Source organism: Fistularia commersonii, chromosome 28, assembly GCF_037954325.1.
Source record: "Fistularia commersonii isolate RoL2024-O1a breed Wild chromosome 28, RoL_Fcom_v1.0, whole genome shotgun sequence".
In the NCBI taxonomy this organism is placed as follows: domain Eukaryota; kingdom Metazoa; phylum Chordata; class Actinopteri; order Syngnathiformes; family Fistulariidae; genus Fistularia; species Fistularia commersonii.
Window position 1 is genome coordinate 10,248,497 of NC_141311.1, and position 22,683 is coordinate 10,271,179.

A 22,683-nucleotide genomic window follows, 5' to 3' on the forward strand; every position below is an offset into this window, starting at 1 on the left:
CTCTCCCCGATTTTCATTTAAAAAAAGGAACGACCGAGCAGCCGGTTCATCAGCCGTTTATCGATGACGCAAACGCGCCGCGCTGCTAATTCACCTGTTTGTGCAGGTGACGCACAGGAGGATGTTTGATTGACACCCCCGAGCCTCACCTCTGTCAACAAAGGTCCAGAGGAGTTTGGAACTGGGTTCAACATGGTTAAATCACCACACGCACACACACACACACACACAGGGCCCAGTGCTGAGATTATTCGACAGCAGATCCAAGACAACCTGAGCTGGTTGTTATGCAGCTGAACTGCACCGGGACCCTGACGGAGAGGGATGGGGCCGGGGGGGGGGGGGGGGGGGGGGGGGTTCCGGGGTGGCGGATGGTGGTGGGGGTTGGTTGCAGATCTGCCCGGATACAAAGAGGGAAGAAACAGCTGAGCAGGAGACGAGGGCTGCATGTTCAGCATAGCAATTACATCAGCGCCCACTGATCTCGGTGTTTACGGATTCACTGCTCGGAACGGGCGGCGGAGACGAGGACGGGGTCTTTGATAGGCAAATAAAGCGGAAGGGGCGGAGGGAGTGGGGGGGCACGACGGTCGGTCTTTTCCGTTCTTGTATTTTTCTCCACAGCGCCTGTTTCAAATGTAAGTTATCGTCATCGGAAGCTGAACTTCCGATGTGACGTCCTAGAACGTCCAGTCTACAGATTTTCTGCGGAACTGTGCAGGGTTTAAATTAAAAAAACAGGAGTATTGAAATCCAATAGCGACACAAATTCCAATAGAGGTGTGAAGTTGTACTTTGTGTACCATGCATACAGCTATTCAACAACCTCTCTTCCTTGTTATTCACCGCCGACGTCCGTGAACGGACCAATCAGGAGGAGAGGAACTGGCGCTCTTGGACCCAGGTGTGAAAATCACAAACGCGGGTCGACAAAATTACGTCGACTCTTTTCTAACCCTGCTGTAAATATTTTAACATGAAAATCTATACATATGATTAAATATAAATTATAATTATCAACAATGTATGACTGTGCATACAGTAAACTATAAACAATGTTAATGGCTTTGCAACCAAATTAAAAGTAGATTGACTTACTTCACTTGTCAATCTTACGGTGGGGAAATAGACGTTTCAGATGAACTTACATTTGTATACTTTAAGTTGACACCTGTCCTTCGTCCAACATAACAAATTCTCCAAAGTTTGGATTGGATAAAAATGTTATGCAACCTAACCTAATGCGGCTAAACCAAAGGCTGTCTCTTCCTTTTGGTTCCCGGCTGGGTGTGTGTGTGGGGTGGGGGTGGGGGGTCATCGGGGACGGACGTCCTCCGTTAGCATCTCAGAGCCCATCGTTTATCGCCTATTTTTATCCCTGCAGAATTTGCCCGTTTGAGGAGGTTGCTCTTCGCCATGGTAACAGTTCCGAGCCCACTGGATTACTCAGCACGTGGCGTTTCACCCAGCCGCTTCCAGCCCGGGAAGAGACACCTTCCCCGGGACAGCAGGTCGCCGCGGCGGCACCGATAATGAGGTGAGAGCGAGGAGCTTCGTGCTGCGTTCTTCCAGAGATAGACTCTTAACTGACAGAGTGTCGGGGAGGGGGGAAGCGTGGGAAGGAAGCGCAAAGATGAGCGGCTCATTAAAGAAGAGACTTTGTCATCTTCACCTTCAGCCCTTCGGCTCAGAAATAAAAACATCTCACACGCCTCAGGGATCCTATCGGATGATGACAGGAACCTTCAAAAGTCCAGGTAGAACCGTGGTTCTAAGTCTCATCGGGAACCCCTGCGGGAGAACCCTGCGGCTCTTCGATGGAGAACATCTGTTGTGGTTATATCATCTGATTCGGGGATTCGCTTTGGCTCCCGTCAGAAGAAGAGCGAGCCCGGGACCGCCGGTCTGACTGCTCGGCAGCAGAGCGGCATCTTAAATGTCAGGGTGTCGTCATGGTAACAGTGAGTGCAGATGAAGCCGCTTTATATCCGTGCAGACAAAACCTGCTTCCTCAGACCACCCCCGATGATTTTAGCTCCATGATGAAGATGGTGATAATGAAGATCCAGTCCTGACAGAGCGTGAAGATGATGGATCACCGACTCATCTCTGCAGAAGGTGGCGCCGCGAGAATATCGGGCGTAGACCCGACACGTTTTCGTCGTCTAAACGATGATGTTGCCTCGATTGCAAACTTTTCTTCTTCGGTGTGGAGCTTCCATGTTCTCCTGCCTGGGTTCTTCAGAAATTCTCCGTCTTCCTCCCACAGTCCAAAAACAGCAAGTTGCCCGTCGGCATGAATGGCCGGACTTCTGTCACAAAGTTTTGCGAAGGATCCCGAACTTCCAGGGTCAGGAACATCTGCGAGAAGCCAAAAGAAGCTCCGCGGTCCCTGGCTTTTACTTTTTCTGTGCAGTCTCACCTTGGTTCTTGAGAACCAAGGATTATTAGTAGACTGTTGATCCCACAATGGGGAATTCAATTGTCACAGCAGCAATACGGGGATAAAAAGTAAGCAAATAGTAATACTAGAAAGAATATGCACATAAAGGATAGAGCGAAAGGAGGAATAAAATGCAACAATGTAAAAGAAATGCCTTGTGTAGGGAATGGTTATAGAAATACAGTAGATGTGAGGACTAAAAATGAAACATGTCTCAAGAATGCGTAAATATAATACAAATATGAATATTGCAAAGATGAGAAAAAAAAAAAAAAAAGAGTAGTATTTCAGCATGGAAAGGAAAACCTTGATTGAAGGAGGAGTGGAAGGGTCCTCCGCGCCCATCCTCACCTGGACCTCAGGAAGCGCCGCCTCCAGCAGTGGAGACACAATGTTCCCAGACCCGGAGCTCCATCTGGAGGCTGAATGCAGCCGGCGTGAGGCGGAGGAGGGAGTCACCGAGAGGAATCCAGCTGGGGTCCAGCTGGGTTTCTGACCCAGAATCACTCATCTGGTTCTGGATGTTCTCCAAATGATGTTCCAGCAGGCACGGAAATATTTGTCTGACACGGAAGACGCTGCTTTTGATTGATTATTCATAACCTGTCCATCTTGATCCCACAAACTCCTGTATCGTCATCTGAACGATGACTTTAGTACAGCGGCCTTCTGGAAGTTGATCAATAATCAATGGAGCCCACCGACAGCCCTCCCCCCTAGCTGAGTCCTTGCTGGCTCATGCAAACACACGAGAGGAGCTGCCGGACCAGCAAACTTAACCCAGGGGACGGACGGTGGGGATACCGACTCAACTCGCGATTTGATTTGTCAATAATGCGAATTATGGTCTGCGGCCCGACTCCCTCTGGCTGATCGGATGTCAAACACGGACACCAAATCGAACCGACTGGTTTGCTGGGAAAAAAAAACCAAACTTATTTATTGAGATTTTTGTCAAGAGAGCGAAAAACGTTTTCCGCTCAGGACCCGGACCCGACATTTCCGCGTGTCACAAACACACACACGCACGCACACACACACACACTCAGGGGGTCTGGGTTGGTGGTGGTGGGGGGGGGGGGGGGGGGGGTCTTCAGACCAGATTCCATACATGACTTACTTCACAATATTATATCAAATTCCATTTTTCTTGTGAAAATCAGCTTTTTCCGCTTGTACTACTTCACAGCGAGGACTTTGTGCTGAGAAAGTGAGATGGACTTTGTTCCGGGGGGGGGGGGGGGGGTCTTTATAGAAAACAGAATTCTAAATAAAATCTTAAAAAATATTTCACCGGGTACAGCTTTATATTAAACTTAAATAATTTCAGTAGAAAGTCTAAAAACAGACACAAATACCAAGTGTTTTTTTTGTTGTCTCCACAAAATGACCCCGGGGATGCACAACACCTACGCTGCATGCCACATAATGAGGTGAATCGTCATGGTAACACGATGATGGACAGGAAATAGAAAAGTGGTATAAAAGCTTTAGAAAGAAATATATTACCCTCTATTTACAATGGATCCATAAAGCTTATGCAAGTAGTGTCTTAAAAGTCCAAATAAGCTGCATTTTTGCAGATTCTTGCCACACACACACACACACACACACACACGCACGCACACACGCCATTTTGGCTCAGTCCAATTGGTGTAACTGCCTGTTTAAGACCTAAAAAGCAAAACAGGAAAATAACGGCAGAAAAATAAACATCTTCGAAAAAGGAATCCTGAAGAGGCTCTGGTTGGTTTGTCTGCCGCCACGAGGGGGAGGGAGGGCTCTTACTGAGGAGGCCTGGCCGCTCGCCGCCGCCGCCGCCGCTCGCCACCGCCACCGCCACCGCTCTGCGGGTGACGGGCAGATGGGGTCGGACCCTGAGGAGATGTGGGGGATCCTTCTGGAAGACACGGAAAAGAGGAAAGGTCGACAAATGCAGAGGTACTGCGGCAACTACTGGTTCGGCGGAGGGGGTCTCTCACCTCCAGGGTCCCGGGCGGCTCTCTGGTCACGTCTTGTGCCGCCTAGTCACACTTGTGAGAGGTTTCTTCTACCGAGACGACACACAACACACACACACACTTCGGTTAGAGATTCAGCGAAAATGCACGGAGAAAATCGGGGTCCTTAGTGAAGACAATCAAGCCCGGTTGGTACGAGAAGAAGATTTTGACACAAGGTCGGACAAAATGCAGCATCTGCAGCTAAAGTAAGATCAGATAAGATAAGAACAACTTTATTTATCCCGAAGGGAATTGTTGTGCCAGAGTTTCACGCAAAACATAACAATAATGGATGCTAGTAGGAAGGAGGGAGAATAGGAAAATACAATAAAATATAATGTGTCAAAGTTAAGGCAATCAAGTGTTTTAAGGTCTTAAAAGTGAGAAAGCTAGTCAGTGAGAAGGTATACGGTACTGGAACTACGACCGAACAACAATGGAAACAATACTGTAATCACACATCACATCTAAGAGTTGATATCCAAATATTTTTGGCTGTTTGGTGAATGAAAGGAAGAAAATTAAGACGGCGACTGGATGGATGGATAGATGGATGTTATTTTGAAGGGCACATCCGGGGCGTTGATTGGAGGTTTTTTAAAAGTGTCAGGGCACCAGAGTAGATATGAAAGTAAAAAAAAAAAAATCCCTCAGATCTCTTTTATGATTAGTTTCTTTGCCAGGGAACCTCCAACTTCCAACAGACAAAAAGACAATCGAGTGACCTCTAGAGGCCAAATGCGTTACAGCAGTGATTAAAAAATCCAGAAGGAAAAAAAAAAAAGCACCAGAACTTCGAAGATGTTTACCTTGTGCTCTGGACACCTCATGGAGAAGTTGTCATCATTTAGGACGCAGCCTGGAAACACAGACACACACCGGATCTGTCAAGCAGCGTTAAGAGTCTCGCACACGTTGAGTCATGCTGGGCGAGAAGGACAGGCTGCCCACACACACACACACACTCACACACACTTAAATACATACATGCGCACACACACATCCGGGGAATGAGTCAAGATCTGGAGTCATTTCACACATGACAAAGAAAACATAAAACACTTTGTCCTATTACTCATTAGTAAGCAGTGGACGGTGTGTGTGTGAGTGTGTGTGTGTGAGAGGGGGTATCGCACCTGACTGAATGGCACATCTGTAGTGGTAATTTTGGACACAGCCCTTCTGGAAACATCCCATGATCGCCCCGGTTTGGCCGCACATAGAGCACGTCTGAAAAAGGAGGGAAGGGGGAGACGAAAAAGAGACGCTCGGATGAGAAATGACATTTGGGGACCCCGGAGAACCCGTTCTACCCGTCCGTCCGTGCTCCTCACCGTCTCCTGCGCCAGCCGCGCTGCCTCCTCCAGGCCGTAGAGCCTCCCTCTGACCAGGAACACGCCGGCGGTCCAGATGCCGCAGTCCTCGTGGACCCAGCACTCGTCCAGGCGGGGGGACCAGGCCGAGGGAGAGGCGCCGTCGGGAACGGCGCCCGACGGCGTCCCCGCTCCCTGCTCGCCCTCGCGGGCGGGGAAGTACGGGCCGTGGAGGTCCCCGAGCGCCGTGATGTTGGCCGCCTGGCCGCAGAGGCAGCAGGGCGGAGACGGGACGCCTTCCGGACCCGGCCGACCCGGCCGGAAGCAGGAGGTGGCGGGGATGCATCCCGACGGCGAGCCGGCCGCCGTCGGGCGCCGCCCCCTGCGCACAGTGGCCTCTTCCTCCTGGGAGTTCACCACCGTGCACACGCGCCGCTCCATGTGCACGAACGGGCAGAAACCGTTGGGCTTTCGCTTCTTCTCCTCCTTCACCCTGGCGAACTTGAGCCGGATCTCCGGCTCGGCTGGAGAGAAGAGCGCCGCCGACCCCGCTCGGCCGGGCGCATGCCGTTTCCTCCTCCGCCTGGTGCCGCCTTTGGCGTCGCTCCTGCGGCTCGCGGCCGCCACCTGTGGCTCCGGGCGCCTCCTGCCCCGCCTGCCTCCCGCTGCGCGTCTGGTCCTGAGCGGAGCGGCGGGCTCCTCCTGCTCGTGACCGTTGCTCCTCTGCTCCGCCTCACCCGGCGGAAGCTCCTCCTCCCGCCGCGACCTTCTCCTCTGCGTCCTGGAATGGGACTTCCTGTCGGGCGTGGCGTCCCCACAGGATCCTTCGGCGTTGCCTCGCACCGACGCCGGTCGAGTGGCGGACTCGTCAGAGCTGGACGACCTCAGCGCGAACTCCATGGCGTCGTCAGAGTCGCAGGTTTCGCAGTAGATCCCCACGACGTCCTTTCTGACCTGCCGCCTCAAGCTGCGGCGGGTGTCGGCGACCTGCGTCGCCTTCCGTGCCGGCTTCCTGGTCCTGGTGCTGCGTTTGAGGGCGACCGGAGGCGTTGTTTCGGGAGCCTCTCTTTCCGGACTCTTCTGAGTCCTGCTGCCGGCCTTGCGTGGAAAGCCGCCATCTTTCTCCGCCGCGCCGCTGACGGGCACCTCGATGACATCGCTGTCGTCGCTGGAGACCTCGAGGAGGGCGGGGTTCGCGTACACGGCGCCGAGGTCGGACAGCAGCACGACGGGCCGGGTGTGGTGCAGCGGGATGTCCACTGAGCTGTCGGAGGAGTCCTCGGAGAAGGAGCTGTCGGGGCTCGGCGAGCTGAGGGGCTGCGGGACGTGGTAGCACGGCTCGCCTTCGTCCAGCGAGGACGCCGCCGGCGACAGAGGCTCGATGATGTGCCGCACGCCGTCCGGGATGAAGGAGCCGCACAGGAGGGGCTCCTTTGTCGTGGAAAGCAGGACGATGACGTCGGAGCCGCTGTCGCTCTCCTCTCCGCCGCTGCTTTCAGCTGCGGCGCCGCAGTCCTGATCGTAGAACCCGGGACACCACAGGTTCCTGTCGTGGTACACCGCGGAGTTCATGTAGTCCTCCAGCGCTGCCACACTAGGCTCCCGGCGGCGGGCGCCGCTGCCCTCGGGACGCAGCGGCGCAGGGCGGGGGCCGTAGGAGGACGAGGGTCTGGGGCGGTAAGAGGAGCCCGCCTCGGTGCCGCAGCTCGCCGGGCGCCTGTGGTACCATTCCGGCTTCTTGGCCAGGTCTACAGCGTGGGCGTGGCTGCACGTGCCTTTGGACACGTCCATCGCCACCACGGTGGGGTCCTGGGGAGACACGTCCATCCCTGCAGAAGACAAAACACAAAGTTCTCACGGCGTATCTTCACCGCCCGACGACCTCAGGCTTGCAACTTGCACGGGGTCATTTCTACCCGATGCTAAAGCTAAATGCTAAACTCCGGGGTGATGCTTCACTTGTTTGACTCATGCTTGTGTGTGTGGGGTCAACTGGAGGTCAGGATGGAGGCACCATAACATCACCTCCCACGGCGCCTGCAAATCCTTACCCGTCCGTTTAATAAACATCTGACTGCCGGTTCAAAACCCACCCTCTTAAAACAAACCTTCCCATCCTCCTATTCCTCTTCTCTGGGTAAAAATCGAACACGTTTTCATGGATCCGGAGGAAAGTCTGATTTTCCACAGACGAGATTCATGAGGATGGAGTGCGGAGGAAGCACTTTGGGTGTGTTGTGGGAGTTTTTAAAATTAATCAAATGAAACACCACTGCATTTTATCCTTGCTATTTCCCGGAAGTGACTCCGGAGCCCCATCCTGTACATCTATCACCCGCAGCCCGCTAAGGCGCCGCGACCCGCGGACCCCCCGCCCACCCGTGGTGGGGGGGTGGGGGACACCCTCCGCTGAGCCGCCGCGCCGGCACCGAACACGCCGGGAGAGCGGAACCGGCGTTGGGTCTCACCTCTCGGTGCAGGCGGCGGTCTGGGTGGTCGCTCCAGTCCGAACAGCGCGGATCCTCCGCCCGTCACACGGCGGAGCTAGCAGCCCTTCCCGGGCCCGTCCATGCTGCTTGTAAACAACAGCGGCTGCAGGGCCGGTGCATGCTAGCTGGCTAGCAAGCTAACCAGCCAGCGTCAGCGGCCGCCCCCCGGACTAACGCGACGAGCGGGGGGGAGGGATGGGAGTAGGGGCGGCGGGGAAGTCATGGACGCGGTCAGCGGCGGGACCGGCGGGACCGGCGGGCCGTCAACAGCCGCGGCAACAGCCGTCGATTTAAAGTTGTCATCGCGGTAACCCCATCGACACACTTCTATCAAGTTAGCGTGGAGCACCTCGGACTAAACCGGAAGAGAGCACCGGGCTTTCAAAGTAAAAGCCCGCGGAAACCTGTTGAGGGGTAATTCTCAACAATTTATTTTTGATTATTTTCACTTCATTTTTATTCTTTATTTCTAATTTAACCACTGTCTCATACACAAATCAAACTATATATTGACATACAACCATTTGCTGCCTTACTGCCTCAAGCAACAAGCAAGCAACAATTAAGTCATTTCCGCGTCACATATAGACAAACAAAATAGAATAATTTTTATTGTCATTGCAGAACACAGCAAAATTACAATGCTGGTCCTTTGGTGTGGAAAAAGGGAAGAAAACACATTTAATATGCCACACAATATCACAATAAATGTCCATACAGAGACAAACCGTAATTCAGACTCATTCACATGGCATACAAAGGAATATAACATGCATATAGTTATATACATATATAATACAGGGACAACCACTCGTGCAACTCTACAATAAACTGCAGCATGTTTTTGGGATGTGAGAGGAAACCAGAAAACCTTAGAGGAAACTCACATGGAGCCTCCACACGGAAAGGCTCCCTGCCGGATTTCAGACCAGACACTTGCTGTGAGACAGAAGCGCTAACCAATGTGCCACCACATCGCAAATGCTGTAAAACGATAGAGGATAAATTAAAGTCTACTTTGCCATCTCATTCATAACCTACATTGATTTCATTGTTTGATTATTTCCCTGAGATCCGGCTGCAACTTAAACTACTTTGGGGAAAAATGACCCGTCATCCTTCAAAGCTTCATGAGAATACAAAGCTGCATCAATGGTATCGTTGTTATTTAATATATGTGCTTTAAACGCACGATAATCATAAATTATTATATTTGTATTTTATCTGTTCTTGTATACAACCAAGACCGTCTCGATCGGAGCTTTTATGTTGAAGTTTTGACTCGGAAGTACATCTTTTGTATCCACCGAAAATTGACTTCACCACGAAAGAGCTGGAACTGCCCAGGTGAACCGAGGGAAATCATCACAGAAAACCACAAACATCCATAAAATAAAAACAAATAAATAAAACACAGAAAAATTTAAACTGTTTGGTTTAATTAGAAATCATTTATACCTAAAACACATGTGACGGAACTGATAAATTATTTTAGAACAACAACAACAACAAGGAATCGATGTGTCAGCTTTTAGTAAAATTGAAAAAGAGAATGTGTTTAAATTAAATGATGGACGAGACTGTGAAAAAACTGACAATTCGGTCTGTTTTAGTCTGAAAAACTACTTCTGGAAGGTTGTAGTTTTTCTCAGGAACATGGTTGAAGGGTTTTTAATCTAGATAATCCCTGCTGGAGCTTTTTTTTTTAAAAAAAAAAAAAAAAAAAAACAACAAAAAACAAACACATCGACCGGTGTTTTAGCACAGACGGCGGACGGGGTCGGGGATGGTGTGTTGAAGACCACAGTAGAAGGAGAGAATCGTGAAAAGCGCCATGCGGTGCCGTCAGGGGCCCAGCAGGCTCAGAGCCCGGTTGGCCAGATGCAGGTTTTCTCTCAGCTCGTCCGTCTCTCGCTGCGTCCTGACCCTGATGGCGCTCAGCTCGCCGCACATGTCCTTGTGCTTCTTCGTCGCCAGCCTCTTGTCCTGCAACGTGACGGACGAGCGCGTCAGTTCGGCCCGCCGCCGCCGCCAACATGGCCTCAAAAGTGCGCCGCTCACCCTCTGCGCCGCCTGCAACTCCTCCTTCAGGGACGTGATCTCCTGCTTCAGACTCTGGACCTCCGACTCCTTCGCTCGCGGCGTGATCTGGAAGGAAACCTGCAAACTCAGCTTCGCAAGGCTTCCGTGTTTGACCATCTAAAGTCAAACATCACTGTGATTGATTCATAAATCGATCAATCAGTTGACGGAGACATCTGTCGCCTACGTCCAGTGGAACATTATAGAAATATCAGAAGAGATAAAAATACAGAGGAGAACCAAAATTATCACGCTTTCTGGAAGAATCCACCAGAATATCTCCTAAAAGACCCGCTGACCGGATCAGATCCTCAGAAGACTTTGCAAACACGTCAGCGAGTGCGAGATGAAGACAGAAGAACACGAAGAACCGGAGCGGCCACCCACCTCCATCTCGTAGACGCCGACGCCACAGCCGCTGAGCCCCGCGGCGTCCGGATTGGCCAGTGAGCACAGCCGGGTTATCTCGGCAGCCAGGTGAGCGCTTAGCCCCTGAGCACACACACACACACGATTCCTACACAACTTAAAATCCTACTGACTTGGGCAAGGGGGCGGAGCCAATCACAGAGGCGGGGTCTAATCTGGGCGGGTCAACTGTCAATCACAGAGACATCCATTAGCAACTTAAGACAATTTTGAGTCTTCGACCTACTTGGGGAGCATGGGATGAGAACCTGGAGAGAACCCGGGCAGGAGAACCCAGCTGAACCCCTGGATCAGAACCGGGAACCTTCATAATGTGAGGGTACGGTTCTGACCAGCCAATCAGATGTGAGTATGCCCACTCCTCCCTCCCGCGGTCACCTGGTTCCGGTTCTGCAGGTCCTGGTTCTCCTGCTGGCACTGACACAGGGCCTTCCTCTCGGCATCCAGGGCCTGGACCAGCTGTCCGTTCTCCAAACACTTCAGAGAGAACTGATGGGACAAGGCCTGGAGCTCCCGCTGGGCGGAGGCCAGCTCCCTCCTGGAGACACACACACACACACACACACACAAGTAATCATCCAAAGGCCGGCAGGCAGTGCCACCTGTTGCTTCCGCGTTTGTTCATGTTTCACCTGTGTTGGCTGAAAACCTCCTCCAGGAGATTGTTCCCGGTGCTGTTCTCCAGCAGCCACCTCCTCTGCTGCTCCTCTTCCAGCGCCAGGAGGTGGGCCCTCTGGATGGCTTGGATGGCTGCGAGGAGAAACATCTTTTCGTTAAACCAATCGGATGGAAGACGGAGAAACTGGAAACCGTAAGTGATGATTAAGGCGTTAAAGATTCAGACTGAGCAGAACCTGGTGTCATTGGGACCGTTGCGGTTCTTCTCACCCGTCGCCGTGGCGGCGGTCTCCTCCTCGAGCAGATGATCTCTCTCCGCCAGTAGGCGCTCCACCTCGCGCCGGTGTTGACGTCGCAGCTCCTCCACTTCCTTTAGGTGGGACTCTTCCATGGAGGCGAAGCCCGCCTGACACGCGGCCTGAAGCACGGCGGAAGAAGCACGGCGTCTCTGCAAAAATCACCGCTGGTTTATATTTGTTTTCGGATCGCGGAAGAAGCTCCGCCTCCTCGGGAACACGAAGAGATGGAACTGAGCAGAAACAACGGACCGATTTCAGAGAACATTTCCGAAAGCCTTTCAGGGGCCGTGAGAAGTCACCTACCTTTAGTAGCTCCAACTCCTCCTCATGTTGCAGCTGGATAGAAGTCACCTTCTCGTCCGTCTGGTCTTTCAGGCCGGTCCCGACGCCAGCCTGGACCCTGAGGTCATCTTCATTGCCGGAATCCAGGATTTCTTCGTGAAGAACCTCTAGGGGTTCTTGGTACCCCTCGAGGCGGGCCAGTCTGGCTCTCAGCTCCCGGTTCTCCTCCACCAGGAGGGCACAGCTGGTGCAGGAGCTCGGTCCGGTTCCTCCCGGCTCCTCCCGGAAGGCTGCCTGCAGCCTGCAGAGGTGAAAGCAGAACTTCGCCTCGGCGGCTGCGGAGTGGATCCAACCGGACTGCGGCTCCTTCAGCCGGACGAGTCTGACGGCCAGGAGCTGCAGCGCGTCGCGGACGGAAGAAGACGAAGAGGAGGCGACGGCGTTCAGACAGGACGTCTCCGACTGCACCGTAGCTCGAAAATGCCGCACCACGCCCTGAACCATTTCGGGAATCAGGGGACTCCCATCGCACTTCCTGCTTTCTCCTGCCTCTTTGGTCTCCTCCACGCTAGCGTCCTGGTCTTCTCGAATCCCGCTCTCAAACATCCCCTTCGGACCTCCACCCAAACGTCCCCACTGGAGTTCATTGTGTCCAAACAGCAGGATCTGCTTCTCCACCATCATCTGCTCTGCCAGCTCGGCGACGAGGTTCTCCTCGGGCTCGCTCTCCTCCAGCCACCTGGGGTTGGACTTGACGCCGCTGAGAACCGCGTTCCATATCTCCTCCTCCCACCTCAGCTGACGTGCCATGGTGAGGTCCTCCTCCCTCTGTTCACTTCCCACTATCAGACTTACGTCCAGTCTCTCCACCACCTCCAGCAACCTTCCAAGAACCTTCAACCTCACCGCCATGCTTTCTATCACATCCTTGATTCTTTCTTCACCCGACGTCAAGCTGCTCCCGTCGTGGCTTTTTAAAAAGTCCACCTCCCGGCTCAGCCTGGCGATGTTCTCCTCCATCCCTGCGGCCTCCTCCGTCAGCTTGCTCTTCTGCTCCCGCAGCTCCTCGCAACTCTTCTCCGACCGACTGAGTTGCCTCTCCAGCTCCCTCAGCTTGGCCTCGGTCGCCTCGAAGCACCGGAGGAGGTACCCCTCGGATTTCTTCCCTTCCTCCTCCCCTGTTTTCGTCGGGACGGCCTTCTCCAAGCGTGACTCTGCGTCCCTCAGGCTCTCCTCCAGGGAGGAGATCAGGGCCTTGGCCTCCAGGAGCTGCTGCTCCCTGGAGTTCAGTTCCCTCTGGAGATCTTCTACGCTGGCCGGCTCCTCCTCCGCGAGCCTGCCGCCGAGCTCCGCTCTCAGCCGCTCGATCTCGCGATCCGCTTCCACCAGCTGGTTCAGCATCTCCTGATTACGCTGGTTGAGCGCCCGGTTCTGGACCGTCACCAGCTCCAGCTCTCGGGAGATCCCCCTGGTCACAGTCCCGTCCGGGGGGACGTGCTTCTCCACGCAGACCCCTCCTTCTCCCAGCTCTTCCAGGAGCAACAAGCCGTCGGCGATTCGCGTCTCCGGGGAGGGACTTTGCTTCTCGCCGGGGTGAGTCTGGTGGTCCGTCTTCGGTCCGGACGGTTCCTCCGCACGGCGCAATGGTAAAAGTGAGGCAGCCGTCTCCGGCCAATCAGAGGGCTGGTCTCCGACCTCCGGGGAGTTTCCCTCCGTATCATGCAGCCAGACACTCGGGGTCTCGGGCGGCGGTGGGAAAAGCTCACCGCTGTCTCCGAGGTCCTCGGTCAGAGTCTGCATTTCGGTCACATCGCCCTCGGAACTTGTCGAGGCATCAGACTTAAAGAGAAGGTGCAGACAGGAGAAGAAGGAGGACATTAGATTCCGGTTCCAAAATGAAGACGCGAAACCAAGCTGTAACAGGAGGACGGACCTGCTGCTCAAGATGGCGGTGATGATGGAGATGATCTCCTGCTAAGAGGAAGAAGGCCTCCAGCTCCAGCCTGCGCCGCTCCGAGTCTGCAAGCTGGGCCGTCAGGTCCTCCACCTTCATCACACAGAGGGGAGAGCAGGTCAACACACACACACACACGCACACACATACACATGCACGCACAGACGTGTCCTCACCTGCCTCTTGTAGCCGTCCAGCAGCTTCTCCGTCTCCTCCTGGCATTTGGGGTTCCTCCTCAGCGGAACCATCTTCTCCTGCCTGAACACTATCTCCTCCACCTGCCTCCAACACGCTTCTATCTCCTCCTCCAATTTTTGTCGTGGTTCTGGACGCGTCGCTCCGGCCACCCCCTGTCCGGCGGGCAGACCCAGCATGCTTTCGTACCTCTTCCTCCTCTCCTCCCGCCGCTTCCTCCTCTTCTCGAGGTCGCCGGCTTCCGGCGTGCGCACATCCGCAGGTTCGCTCCGGGGCCTGAATTCTGTCCAGTCGAAGGTTTTGTAGCGACCCTCCCGCCGGCGCTCCGTCACACCTTTGGGACGGTCTCCGTCCGCGGGAAGCTCTGGAGACGCAGAGCCCCGGGTGAGGTCTGGTTTGAGCAGAGGATGAGGAGGGCTGCCGGGACGGTGAGGAGGAAAACTGAACACGAGAAGGAAGAAAACGTATTATATAGAGACAACGACCATTACCTCTCATTTAAGGACATATGGAGAAAAAAAAACAGTCATTCACTCTCACAAATCTGGCCAATTTATGGTCTCCAATGAACCTCCAGTGTGTTTTTGGACTGTTGGAGAAACCAGGGAACGTGGAGACTTCACACAGAAAGGGGCCACTGTCGGAATTGAACCAGGTATTCTTGCTGTGTTGCAGAAGTACTAACAACTGCACAACACTGCTACTTTGCAACAACAGCAACAATAATAATAATCCATTGTCTATCCTACTTGGGGTTGCGGGTGATGCTGGAGCCTATATAATATAATAATAATACTAATCATACTAATACTACTACTACTAATAATAATAATAATTATTGTTATTATTTTTGTTGTTGTTGTTGTTATTATCATTATCATTATATAATGAATAACCACTACTATTACTAAAAATAATAAATACAACGTAATACTTAATAACAATAATTCATAACCTAATAAATAAAAAAATAACAATAATCATAATTGGTATTATTATTATTATCATTATTACTATTATTGTTAGCATTCTTAATGTTGTGAGAAATGGAACAGAATAGAGAAATAAAATGCACCTTTATTTGTCCGACAACAGGAAATTTCAATTCACGCAACAGAAAAAGCAAAGTGTAGTAGAGGTAGCAAGGTTATTAATATTATAAGTTAAAAACAGTATAAACCATAAAATATTGGATAGAAAATTGAATTAAAAAATTGAATAAAAACATTTTAAAAATGTTATTGTTATTATCGTGAAGGTGATTAACATTATTATTGCTGCTAATAATACTACTGCTAACAAAAATGATGATAATAATGGACCTGGATGGAACTGGCTAACCTGGTGACGTCTGGAGTCTTGGATGGGATCACGTTCTTCATCAGGGCTTGGATCCAGTTCTTACGAATCCCCGCGGTCATGGCCGACAACGTGTGGACGCCGTTGGCGGTCTGTGGGAGGCCAGCAGGCGGGGTTCGGTCGGGCGGCGGTGGATGCTGAGGTCGCAGGAGGCGACCGGTGAACTTTTAGGGAACTGTCGTGATTCCGGCTCTCACCTGGATCTGGAAGCCGTAGTTCCTCTGCACCTGGTACTCCGACACGGCGTAACACCTCGTCAGATCGATTTCTCCTTCCAGATCGGACGCCTGGCAATGACGTGGGGCAAGATGGGTTTTTGAAACGTAAACACGGCTTTTCAAACTTCTTAAGAAACTACAGAGGGAATACCTCCTCGGCCGCGGAGTCCTTGAAGAAGCGCAGGCTGTCGGCTGACAGCACGAACCAGTATTTCCTCCACTGGGGAGAAGATTGGTGGAAACACACACACACGTGCACGGCCGGTTGCAATCGGAGAATCATTTCTTATCAAAGCTCCAACGGTTATCGGGTTTACCTGTCCGTCCTCCTCCAGCCTCACCATCCAGCCCTTTTTGAAGTTCAGTAAATCAGGCTGTGAGGAAAAATACCGGTTATCGGTGAAGTCAGTAGAATGTACTAGAAATATTCCATGTAATTTGGGCTGCGGAGGTGAGCCTACGTGACGGTTACTGACGGATCGATCACACAACAGTGTATTGCTGTGTGTGTGTGTGTGTGTGCGCACAAGCAGAGCTGCAGCATAGCAAGAGAAATGGACGTAAAGAGAGTAATTGTGTCAAAAGTATACATTTGTAGTACCTGCCATCTCTGAATTAACCCCTGCAAAGTACTTTGTGTGCTGATCGTCAGTCATCTGTATTCAGTAGCTTTGGAAACAAGGCGAGTGGCAAAAGAATCTGTGTATATGAGTCTAGAAAAGAATATAGAAGTGTAGTGTTTGTGTGAAAGTGTACTTTCTGGTGGTGGGTGATGTTTTTGTATCTGAATCTGCAGGATTCAGTACTTCTTGTTTGGAGCATGGAGGAGAGGAGGTGCGCACCGTCATGATGGTGTCTGAGGTTCGGCCATCCAGAGACTTGGCCCTCCTCGGAGCGCCCGGGCCGGCTTCATCGACGCGGGGCCGGAGCCTCTGGCGAGGACGAGGAGGAAACGTAAGGGGATGTGAAAGAGCGTCGCGGTGCTGAGAGTGCGTGCGGTTTGATGGGTTTGTTTTTTTCTGAGGGGGGCGGACGTGACTCGGGTTCGCAAACGGACAACGCCGAAGGCTCTTGCCAGCATTCCGTCGGCCGGGGCGACGGGATACCCCGGCTGCCTGGCACAGAGGCGTCAGCTGGAGGGATTAGGGCTAGCGGTGAAGCGCCGCGGGGGTGGAGGGGGCTTTATCCTGCTGCCTGTTAACCCCCCGCTACCCACCCCGCCTTCCCCTCCGTCACAACTGCAGAGGTTTACAGCGGGATTCACCCCCCCGTGCATGCATCGGGGTCCCGTCCGCCTCTGGATGTTACGGCCACGAAAGGGAAACCGAAGTGTTTTTAGTTTACTCGCCGGTCCCTCCAGGACGTTACGTAAACACTCTAATCTGGGCAAAAAAAAACAACCGCTTTATTTCTCACAGCCCTATTTTGGACTCCTTTTTTTTTTTTTTTTTTCCACCGGATCCAAAAAAACGAGCGGGGGTTGGGAGTCGATCGACCTTCTCCCCCGGCAGCTCACATGAACACGACACAGAAATCATTATCAGGATCAAAAGTGCATTTAAAAGTCAAATCCCCTGGAAGTGGAGCGAGGCCCGCGAGTTTAATCAAAGATTAGAAGGCACAGCGGCAGCAGTGACCGATGGCCATCTGTGTGTGCGTGCATGTGTGTGTGTGTGTGTGTGAGCCTCCAACTAGGATAAGAAGCTCAAAAATACAGCCCCTTCACATTTCTCTTTTCTTTTACCTTATACCACATGTCAAATTCAAGGCCCGCCACATCATGTCATGTGGCCCGTGAAAACGTCTTGAAAGGTCTGATTGTCTTAGAAGAAAGAAATCCAACGCCTGCATTGACCATAAACTACATTTCCCACAATTTATGCTGCTCATGTTACCCGCAAAGTGACAGCATTCCGCCATGACATCGCAGTGAATCCACATCAATGCCATTTTCAACAAGTGGAATTGAGAAAAAAAAAAGATCTCTAAATGTCCAGGAAGAGAAATGTTGATTGTTTTGAACAAAGTTGATGTCATAACTAGTGTGAGCAACTAGTAAAGATCATTTTTTTTTACATCTATGCAATTATGTAACATTTTGTATCTGAATGAGTAATAAATTATTTAACATTAAGTAGTAGTTACATTTATTGCATTGCATTTTACAATACATTTGGTTAGATTTATACGGTTTCCGTGACACGGTGAAAGTGAGTTTGACACTACTGGATGTCTCGGCTTCGGACGAAGGTGAGGATGAGGCCATCAATTATACACACACACACACAAACACACACACCAACTGATGGATGTGACGTGCGTAAGATGCTTCATCATCCTCGGAGCAACACCTCATCGGGTGAGTCATGCTAAAACCCTCCCTCCGACTGCAGGATACTCACGGCTGGAAAAAGTGAGCTTCGACGCTGTGAACGCACTCTGGGATTAATCAGGATTACGCGTTCAGGGCGGTTTCGGTCACGTGGTGACATCCTGAGCACGGAACCCCTTGTTCGACCTGGTTTCAGGTTAGAGGCTCTCAGGTTCCAGCCAATCCCAGAGGACGCTGGATGAGAGGCGGGGTTTAAACCGGACGTGTCGGCTGTCAATCATCCGACCGCTAGGCCTCTCACGGACCTGATGATTTAAAGTCCGGAGGTCCGAACCTGGAACCTCTCATCTGTGAGATGGATCCGCTGACCAATGACATGGACATCAGGAAAGAACATCTTAACATCAGTCACCTCTGACCTCTGACCTCTCCCATAAAGAAACCTGAGCATTGAACCCCCTGCTCGTCCGCCCGTCTCTGCGGGTGGAGGTAAGCTGATATTTCTGGAGGTTAGAAGATTACCTCCCGCTGATGGCTTGAAGCTTCACTCCTGCCCTTCCTGGAGGGAGCGCCTCCCTCCTCCGGCGCCGTCCGAGGGGCGTCCCAGCCGTTGCTGGAAAACAGGAAGGAGGAAACGCTGATTTTTATTTTGGGGGCGGTTTTTGATCTGTCTGATGCGCTGATGTCTTCTGTGCTAATTAGTTGCACATTTAGCCAGTTTACCTCAGTTTTGAGGTAACACACACACACCTCACCCCCCTCACCTGATGCTGCCGTCGCCAAGCAACACCTCCTCAGACCGGGGGACGGGTCCAGGATTAGGACATCCATCGTGGACCCCTGTGTCCAAGGAGCCGGCTGGGACCAGCGAACTGTCGGCAAGGGGGGGTGAGGCGTCTGTGGAGCCTGCAGACGGGGGGTGAAGAGGGCAGAGCGTGAATAAAACCAGGAGGAAGAGGACTCCTCTTGTCCTAAAATGTGAATGGAAAACTGTTAATAACACGAGAATAACAGGGAAATTGACTAGACAGAACCATTTGAGCGGTTTAACCCTTCCGCTGCCATTTGAATTAAAAACAGAGGGTGAATGAGGAAATGGAGAACCCCCCTCATGGTTCCTCCACGCCGACCAATCATCAAGACTGCAAGGACGCCTTTAAGAGGCCTTTAATGGGTCCGACGTTTTTACGACGCCCGCAGATCAGAGGCCCAGCTTTCCCCGAACGCCTCACTGTGCGTTTATGTGTTTTCTGGCCGTCTGTTGGGGGACGCCGCTGCGGCGGAAACTGCTTTCGTTCAGGAGATGTGAGAGGATGAACATCTGCAGGAAGTTAGGAGGACGCGAGTGGACAGGAAACGGCGGCGATTGGCAGACGGACATGAAAGACCGCTGTAAATGTGTTTGCGTGTGTTTATTAGTTCTGCGCAGCACCTGAGGGGGTCTCTGGGCCGGCGGGTGGCGGGCCTCCACGCTGATGCTCTTCCACACTGCAGCCGGACGTCGCGCCCGAGTCGACAATCTTGGTCGGACCGGACAGCGACAGTTTCATCAGAGCAAAAAAACAAACAAACAAACAAACAAAAAAAGCTCAGTGTGACAATGTGACAGAACAGCTAAAGAACCACATTAATTTTCTCCACTTTGGGGGTTCGCCTCCACAGGTTAGCTGTCAATCACAGGACTGTCACAGAGATGCCGACAAACTCCGAGCACTTCGGTTCACCACAAATACGAAGAATCGGTGAAGTATCACACGCCGACACGCGGTAGAGATAGGTGTTTAGGTTTTGCCGTTCTGCTACAAAACCCGTGGAACCGGCGGAACCTGGTGTTCTGTGGGTTCCTACCTGAGTGGTGGGACGTTCCACACCAGGGTTCCACCTCAGACTGCGCCTGTTTGTCCGCAGGTAGACGGACAGCTGTTCGCTCCATCTGCTTGGAGGGAGAAACATCTCTGAAGCCAGGAGGAGGAAGACGAGCTCCTTACCAACAGAACTCCGGAACTGACCCGTTGATGACCTCCTTGTTGTCTCCACGGATGAAGATTTCCTGCTGGGACGTGGCGATGCGGAGGGCGTTCCTCTGGCCTGTCCGAGGCTCTGCGTCCGCAATGTCCGTGCACAGGTTCAGGTTGACCGTCCCCTGAGGAAGAGTGCTGGGCTGGGGAGGGAGGAGGAAGACGAGGAAGAGGCTGCATTAGCTGGTACCACGCCTTCAGAGGCACCAAAAGTTTTGGGATCAAATAAAAATATAAAAATAAAATATGTACATCAAATATGAATGCAATATAAATAAAATTTAAATAAAATACAAATGAAAAATTCATAAAATATATACAATATACGAATATAAATGAAATGCATGACAAATGTGAATGACATATAAATAATAACTTGAATATAAATATAAATATAAATTCTAGAGAGCCAGCAACAGTAATAGGCTGGCAAGGGCACTAAGACTTTGGGAATAAATAACAATATAAATCTTCAATTAAAATTTCTGTGCTATCATGTGGTTGGGCATTATGTGTTTAAAGTGGATGATTAAACCAGTTTGGGGCGTGGAGGGGGGAAGGGATGGAGCCCGGGAATCAGATTTGATGGGATAACAGGGCAGTTTGAAGGGGGGGGGGCATTAGAGGAATAGCTAAGCCCAAATCATCTGTTGGTTCTGAACACAACATCTGGCCTGAAGATGGCTAATGGCCCCCCATCCGTGCTTGGACCCCCCACCGCCGCTGGGGGGTGCGGGGGGGGGGGGGGGGGTGACCTCACCAGCTCGTCCAGGGCGAAACGCAGGCTGCCGTGTTCATACAGGACGAAGAAGCGCCGCTGCCATTTCTGGTGGGGGAGACAGAGAACCAGGTCAAAGGTCAAAGGTCAAATCCAGGCCGGGGAGGTTTGAGGGGGGGATGGGGGACACTGGGACTCACCCTGGACCGCTGAACCGGGTTCTCGAAGTCCGTCCCCTCCGGAGCCAAACACAGCCAGCCACCGTAGACGGGCTTTGCCTGCCGGGGAGAGCGGAGGGGGGGGTTAGCCTGTTAGCTCCGCGGCGGCTTCAGAGGTCAAACAGCCGGACGGCTGTTCTTTAACAAGCTGAGAACACGGAAGGAACATGAGATCACGGACGCAAACGTCTAGAACCTCAGGCCAGAGACGGAGACGGTGTGGAGCATCCTGGATGAGGTTCTGACTCCTCTGTGGTCCAGGAGCCCCAAAAAAACACGGCACAGATTCTCGACCTCAGAGGTCAAAGCCACTTCCTGCTTCCTGGATCCTACGGCGCCCGATTGGCTCATCACCACTTTCCCCCTTCCTGCCATTTCCCTTTTAGCCGTCAATTTTGGTTCCTCGAAATAGACTCAGGTCTGAACCGGAATCGAATCTGAACCAGAACTGGATCTGAACCAGGACCAAGTATGAACCAGCCCGGAGTTCTCTGATTGAGCAACAGCATTTAAATTACAGGCCTTGCCGAGCGCAGGCGGAAGAATGACATATTTTAACAACGCCAGGCATGCAGGAGGCCGTCGTGACTGTGTCCTGACATCACTCCGACGAGGGGGGTCGACCTGCCGCCAACACACACACACACACACACACACACACACGCACAGCGGCGTTGAGACGCCACGTGCTGAGTGAAGGACGTCAACATTCTAGAATGTTCGCCGAAACTGAACGAATAATTCAGATGTAGATGTTTAATTAAAAAAGATAATTCTTAATATTAATAATGAAGCATCTCCACAAAGGTTTCCTTTTCGCATTCAATAATGTGACTTCCATAACAGCAATGGTGAAAATAATGTTGTTATTACAATGTTTTAAATAGATGGATTTCCCTTTCAGTTTACAGTAAAGAAAAAAAAAAACCCAAAGTTACCGAATTTACCTTTTTTACAAGCTGAAGCATCAAGAGGCAAATAATGAATAAACATTTAAACATAACGTCACATAAAAAAATTAAAAGGTGAGCATTTTTAATTCATATATGAATGCTTCTCCTGAAAAAGAAGCTTTAAACTATACATTTGTTTTGAATGGAGAGAGCAGAAGAGGCAGAACTGAAGTAATAAACAGCTTAAAACAAACTTGAAAAAAGAAACCAAGATGAAAACTGTGTTATTTTGATTAAAATAACACAATTTTTGCCGCGACCCTCCACCACCTCCGACCCCCGCCTACCTGCTCCAGGTCCCGGTCGGTCAGGGGGTGCAGCTCCCGGGACTTGAAGCAGTTCTGGCACTTGGTCTTGTTGAAAATGTTAGCCTGGAATTTCGCGCAGGAACCGGCGGACTTCTCCCCGGACATGGTTCGGACGGAGAGGCGGACCTCCGCGGGGGGGAAGAGTCCCAACGCTGGCCGTGTTTCTCCGCTCCTCTCCTCCTCTTCCTCAATGTTTGTCCTCCACTCATCTGTCAAACACAGATGTGACTGCTGTTGTCATGGTCAAGCTAGCCGCTACACCTCGTGACGTAATATCCGGTTTGAACCTACAAAATAAAATATTTTTCCATCATCGGACAGAACCAAAGAATGCTGAATGCTAAATCAATAGCTTTTAATTAAAAAAAAAAAAAAAACAACAAAAAAAAAAAAAACAAATGCCTCTTAAAAATGTAAAAGATGTACTGAGGATCCAACACGAAAAAAAAGAA

General features: G+C 51.5%; 2 protein-coding genes across 3 annotated transcripts; both read right to left on the reverse strand.

The window, feature by feature from the left end:
* Positions 1-3,520: 3,520 nt before the first annotated feature.
* On the reverse strand, positions 3,521-8,738 carry LOC147217551 (uncharacterized). Its single transcript, XM_086176015.1, has 6 exons — positions 8,228-8,738; positions 5,781-7,588; positions 5,583-5,676; positions 5,256-5,305; positions 4,426-4,493; positions 3,521-4,343 (listed from the first exon to the last, which is right to left on the reverse strand). The coding sequence occupies exons 2-5, from the start codon at positions 7,584-7,586 to the stop codon at positions 4,452-4,454; spliced, it is 1,992 nt and encodes a 663-aa protein (XP_086032141.1). The 5' UTR covers positions 7,587-7,588; positions 8,228-8,738; the 3' UTR covers positions 3,521-4,343; positions 4,426-4,451.
* A 103-nt stretch (positions 8,739-8,841) lies between these two features.
* On the reverse strand, positions 8,842-22,592 carry LOC147217552 (uncharacterized). 2 transcript variants are annotated; one of them, XM_086176014.1, is made up of 22 exons: positions 22,211-22,592; positions 20,953-21,030; positions 20,795-20,860; positions 20,026-20,177; positions 19,865-19,949; positions 19,449-19,536; positions 18,781-18,922; positions 18,539-18,629; positions 16,527-16,616; positions 16,002-16,058; positions 15,836-15,904; positions 15,664-15,753; positions 15,449-15,558; positions 14,089-14,548; positions 13,892-14,005; positions 11,980-13,797; positions 11,648-11,795; positions 11,392-11,509; positions 11,138-11,297; positions 10,718-10,822; positions 10,310-10,396; positions 8,842-10,234 (listed from the first exon to the last, which is right to left on the reverse strand). In XM_086176014.1, exons 1-22 carry the CDS (start codon positions 22,334-22,336, stop codon positions 10,094-10,096), a joined length of 4,395 nt encoding a protein of 1,464 aa, XP_086032140.1. In that variant the 5' UTR covers positions 22,337-22,592; the 3' UTR covers positions 8,842-10,093. The 2 variants fall into 2 exon arrangements, with proteins under 2 accessions (XP_086032140.1, XP_086032139.1); XM_086176013.1 differs by having other exon boundaries at positions 11,648-11,825.
* Positions 22,593-22,683: the final 91 nt, after the last annotated feature.

Bases quoted from the DNA above. Each gene is read 5' to 3' on its own strand.
- LOC147217551 (XM_086176015.1), bottom strand. From the start codon at position 7,586: ATGGACGTGTCTCCCCAGGACCCCACCGTGGTGGCGATGGACGTGTCC. The intron at 5,677-5,780 runs GTGAGGAGCACG...CTCCTTTTTCAG, and splicing joins CGCGGCTGGCGCAGGAGACG to ACGTGCTCTATGTGCGGCCA. The intron at 4,494-5,255 runs GTAAACATCTTC...TCGTCTCGGTAG, and splicing joins TGAGGTGTCCAGAGCACAAG to AAGAAACCTCTCACAAGTGT.
- LOC147217552 (XM_086176013.1), bottom strand. From the start codon at position 22,336: ATGTCCGGGGAGAAGTCCGCCGGTTCCTGCGCGAAATTCCAGGCTAAC. The intron at 10,397-10,717 runs GTGGGTGGCCGC...GTTTCCTTCCAG, and splicing joins TCGGCGTCTACGAGATGGAG to ATCACGCCGCGAGCGAAGGA. The intron at 10,235-10,309 runs GTGAGCGGCGCA...GTCACGTTGCAG, and splicing joins AGTTGCAGGCGGCGCAGAGG to GACAAGAGGCTGGCGACGAA.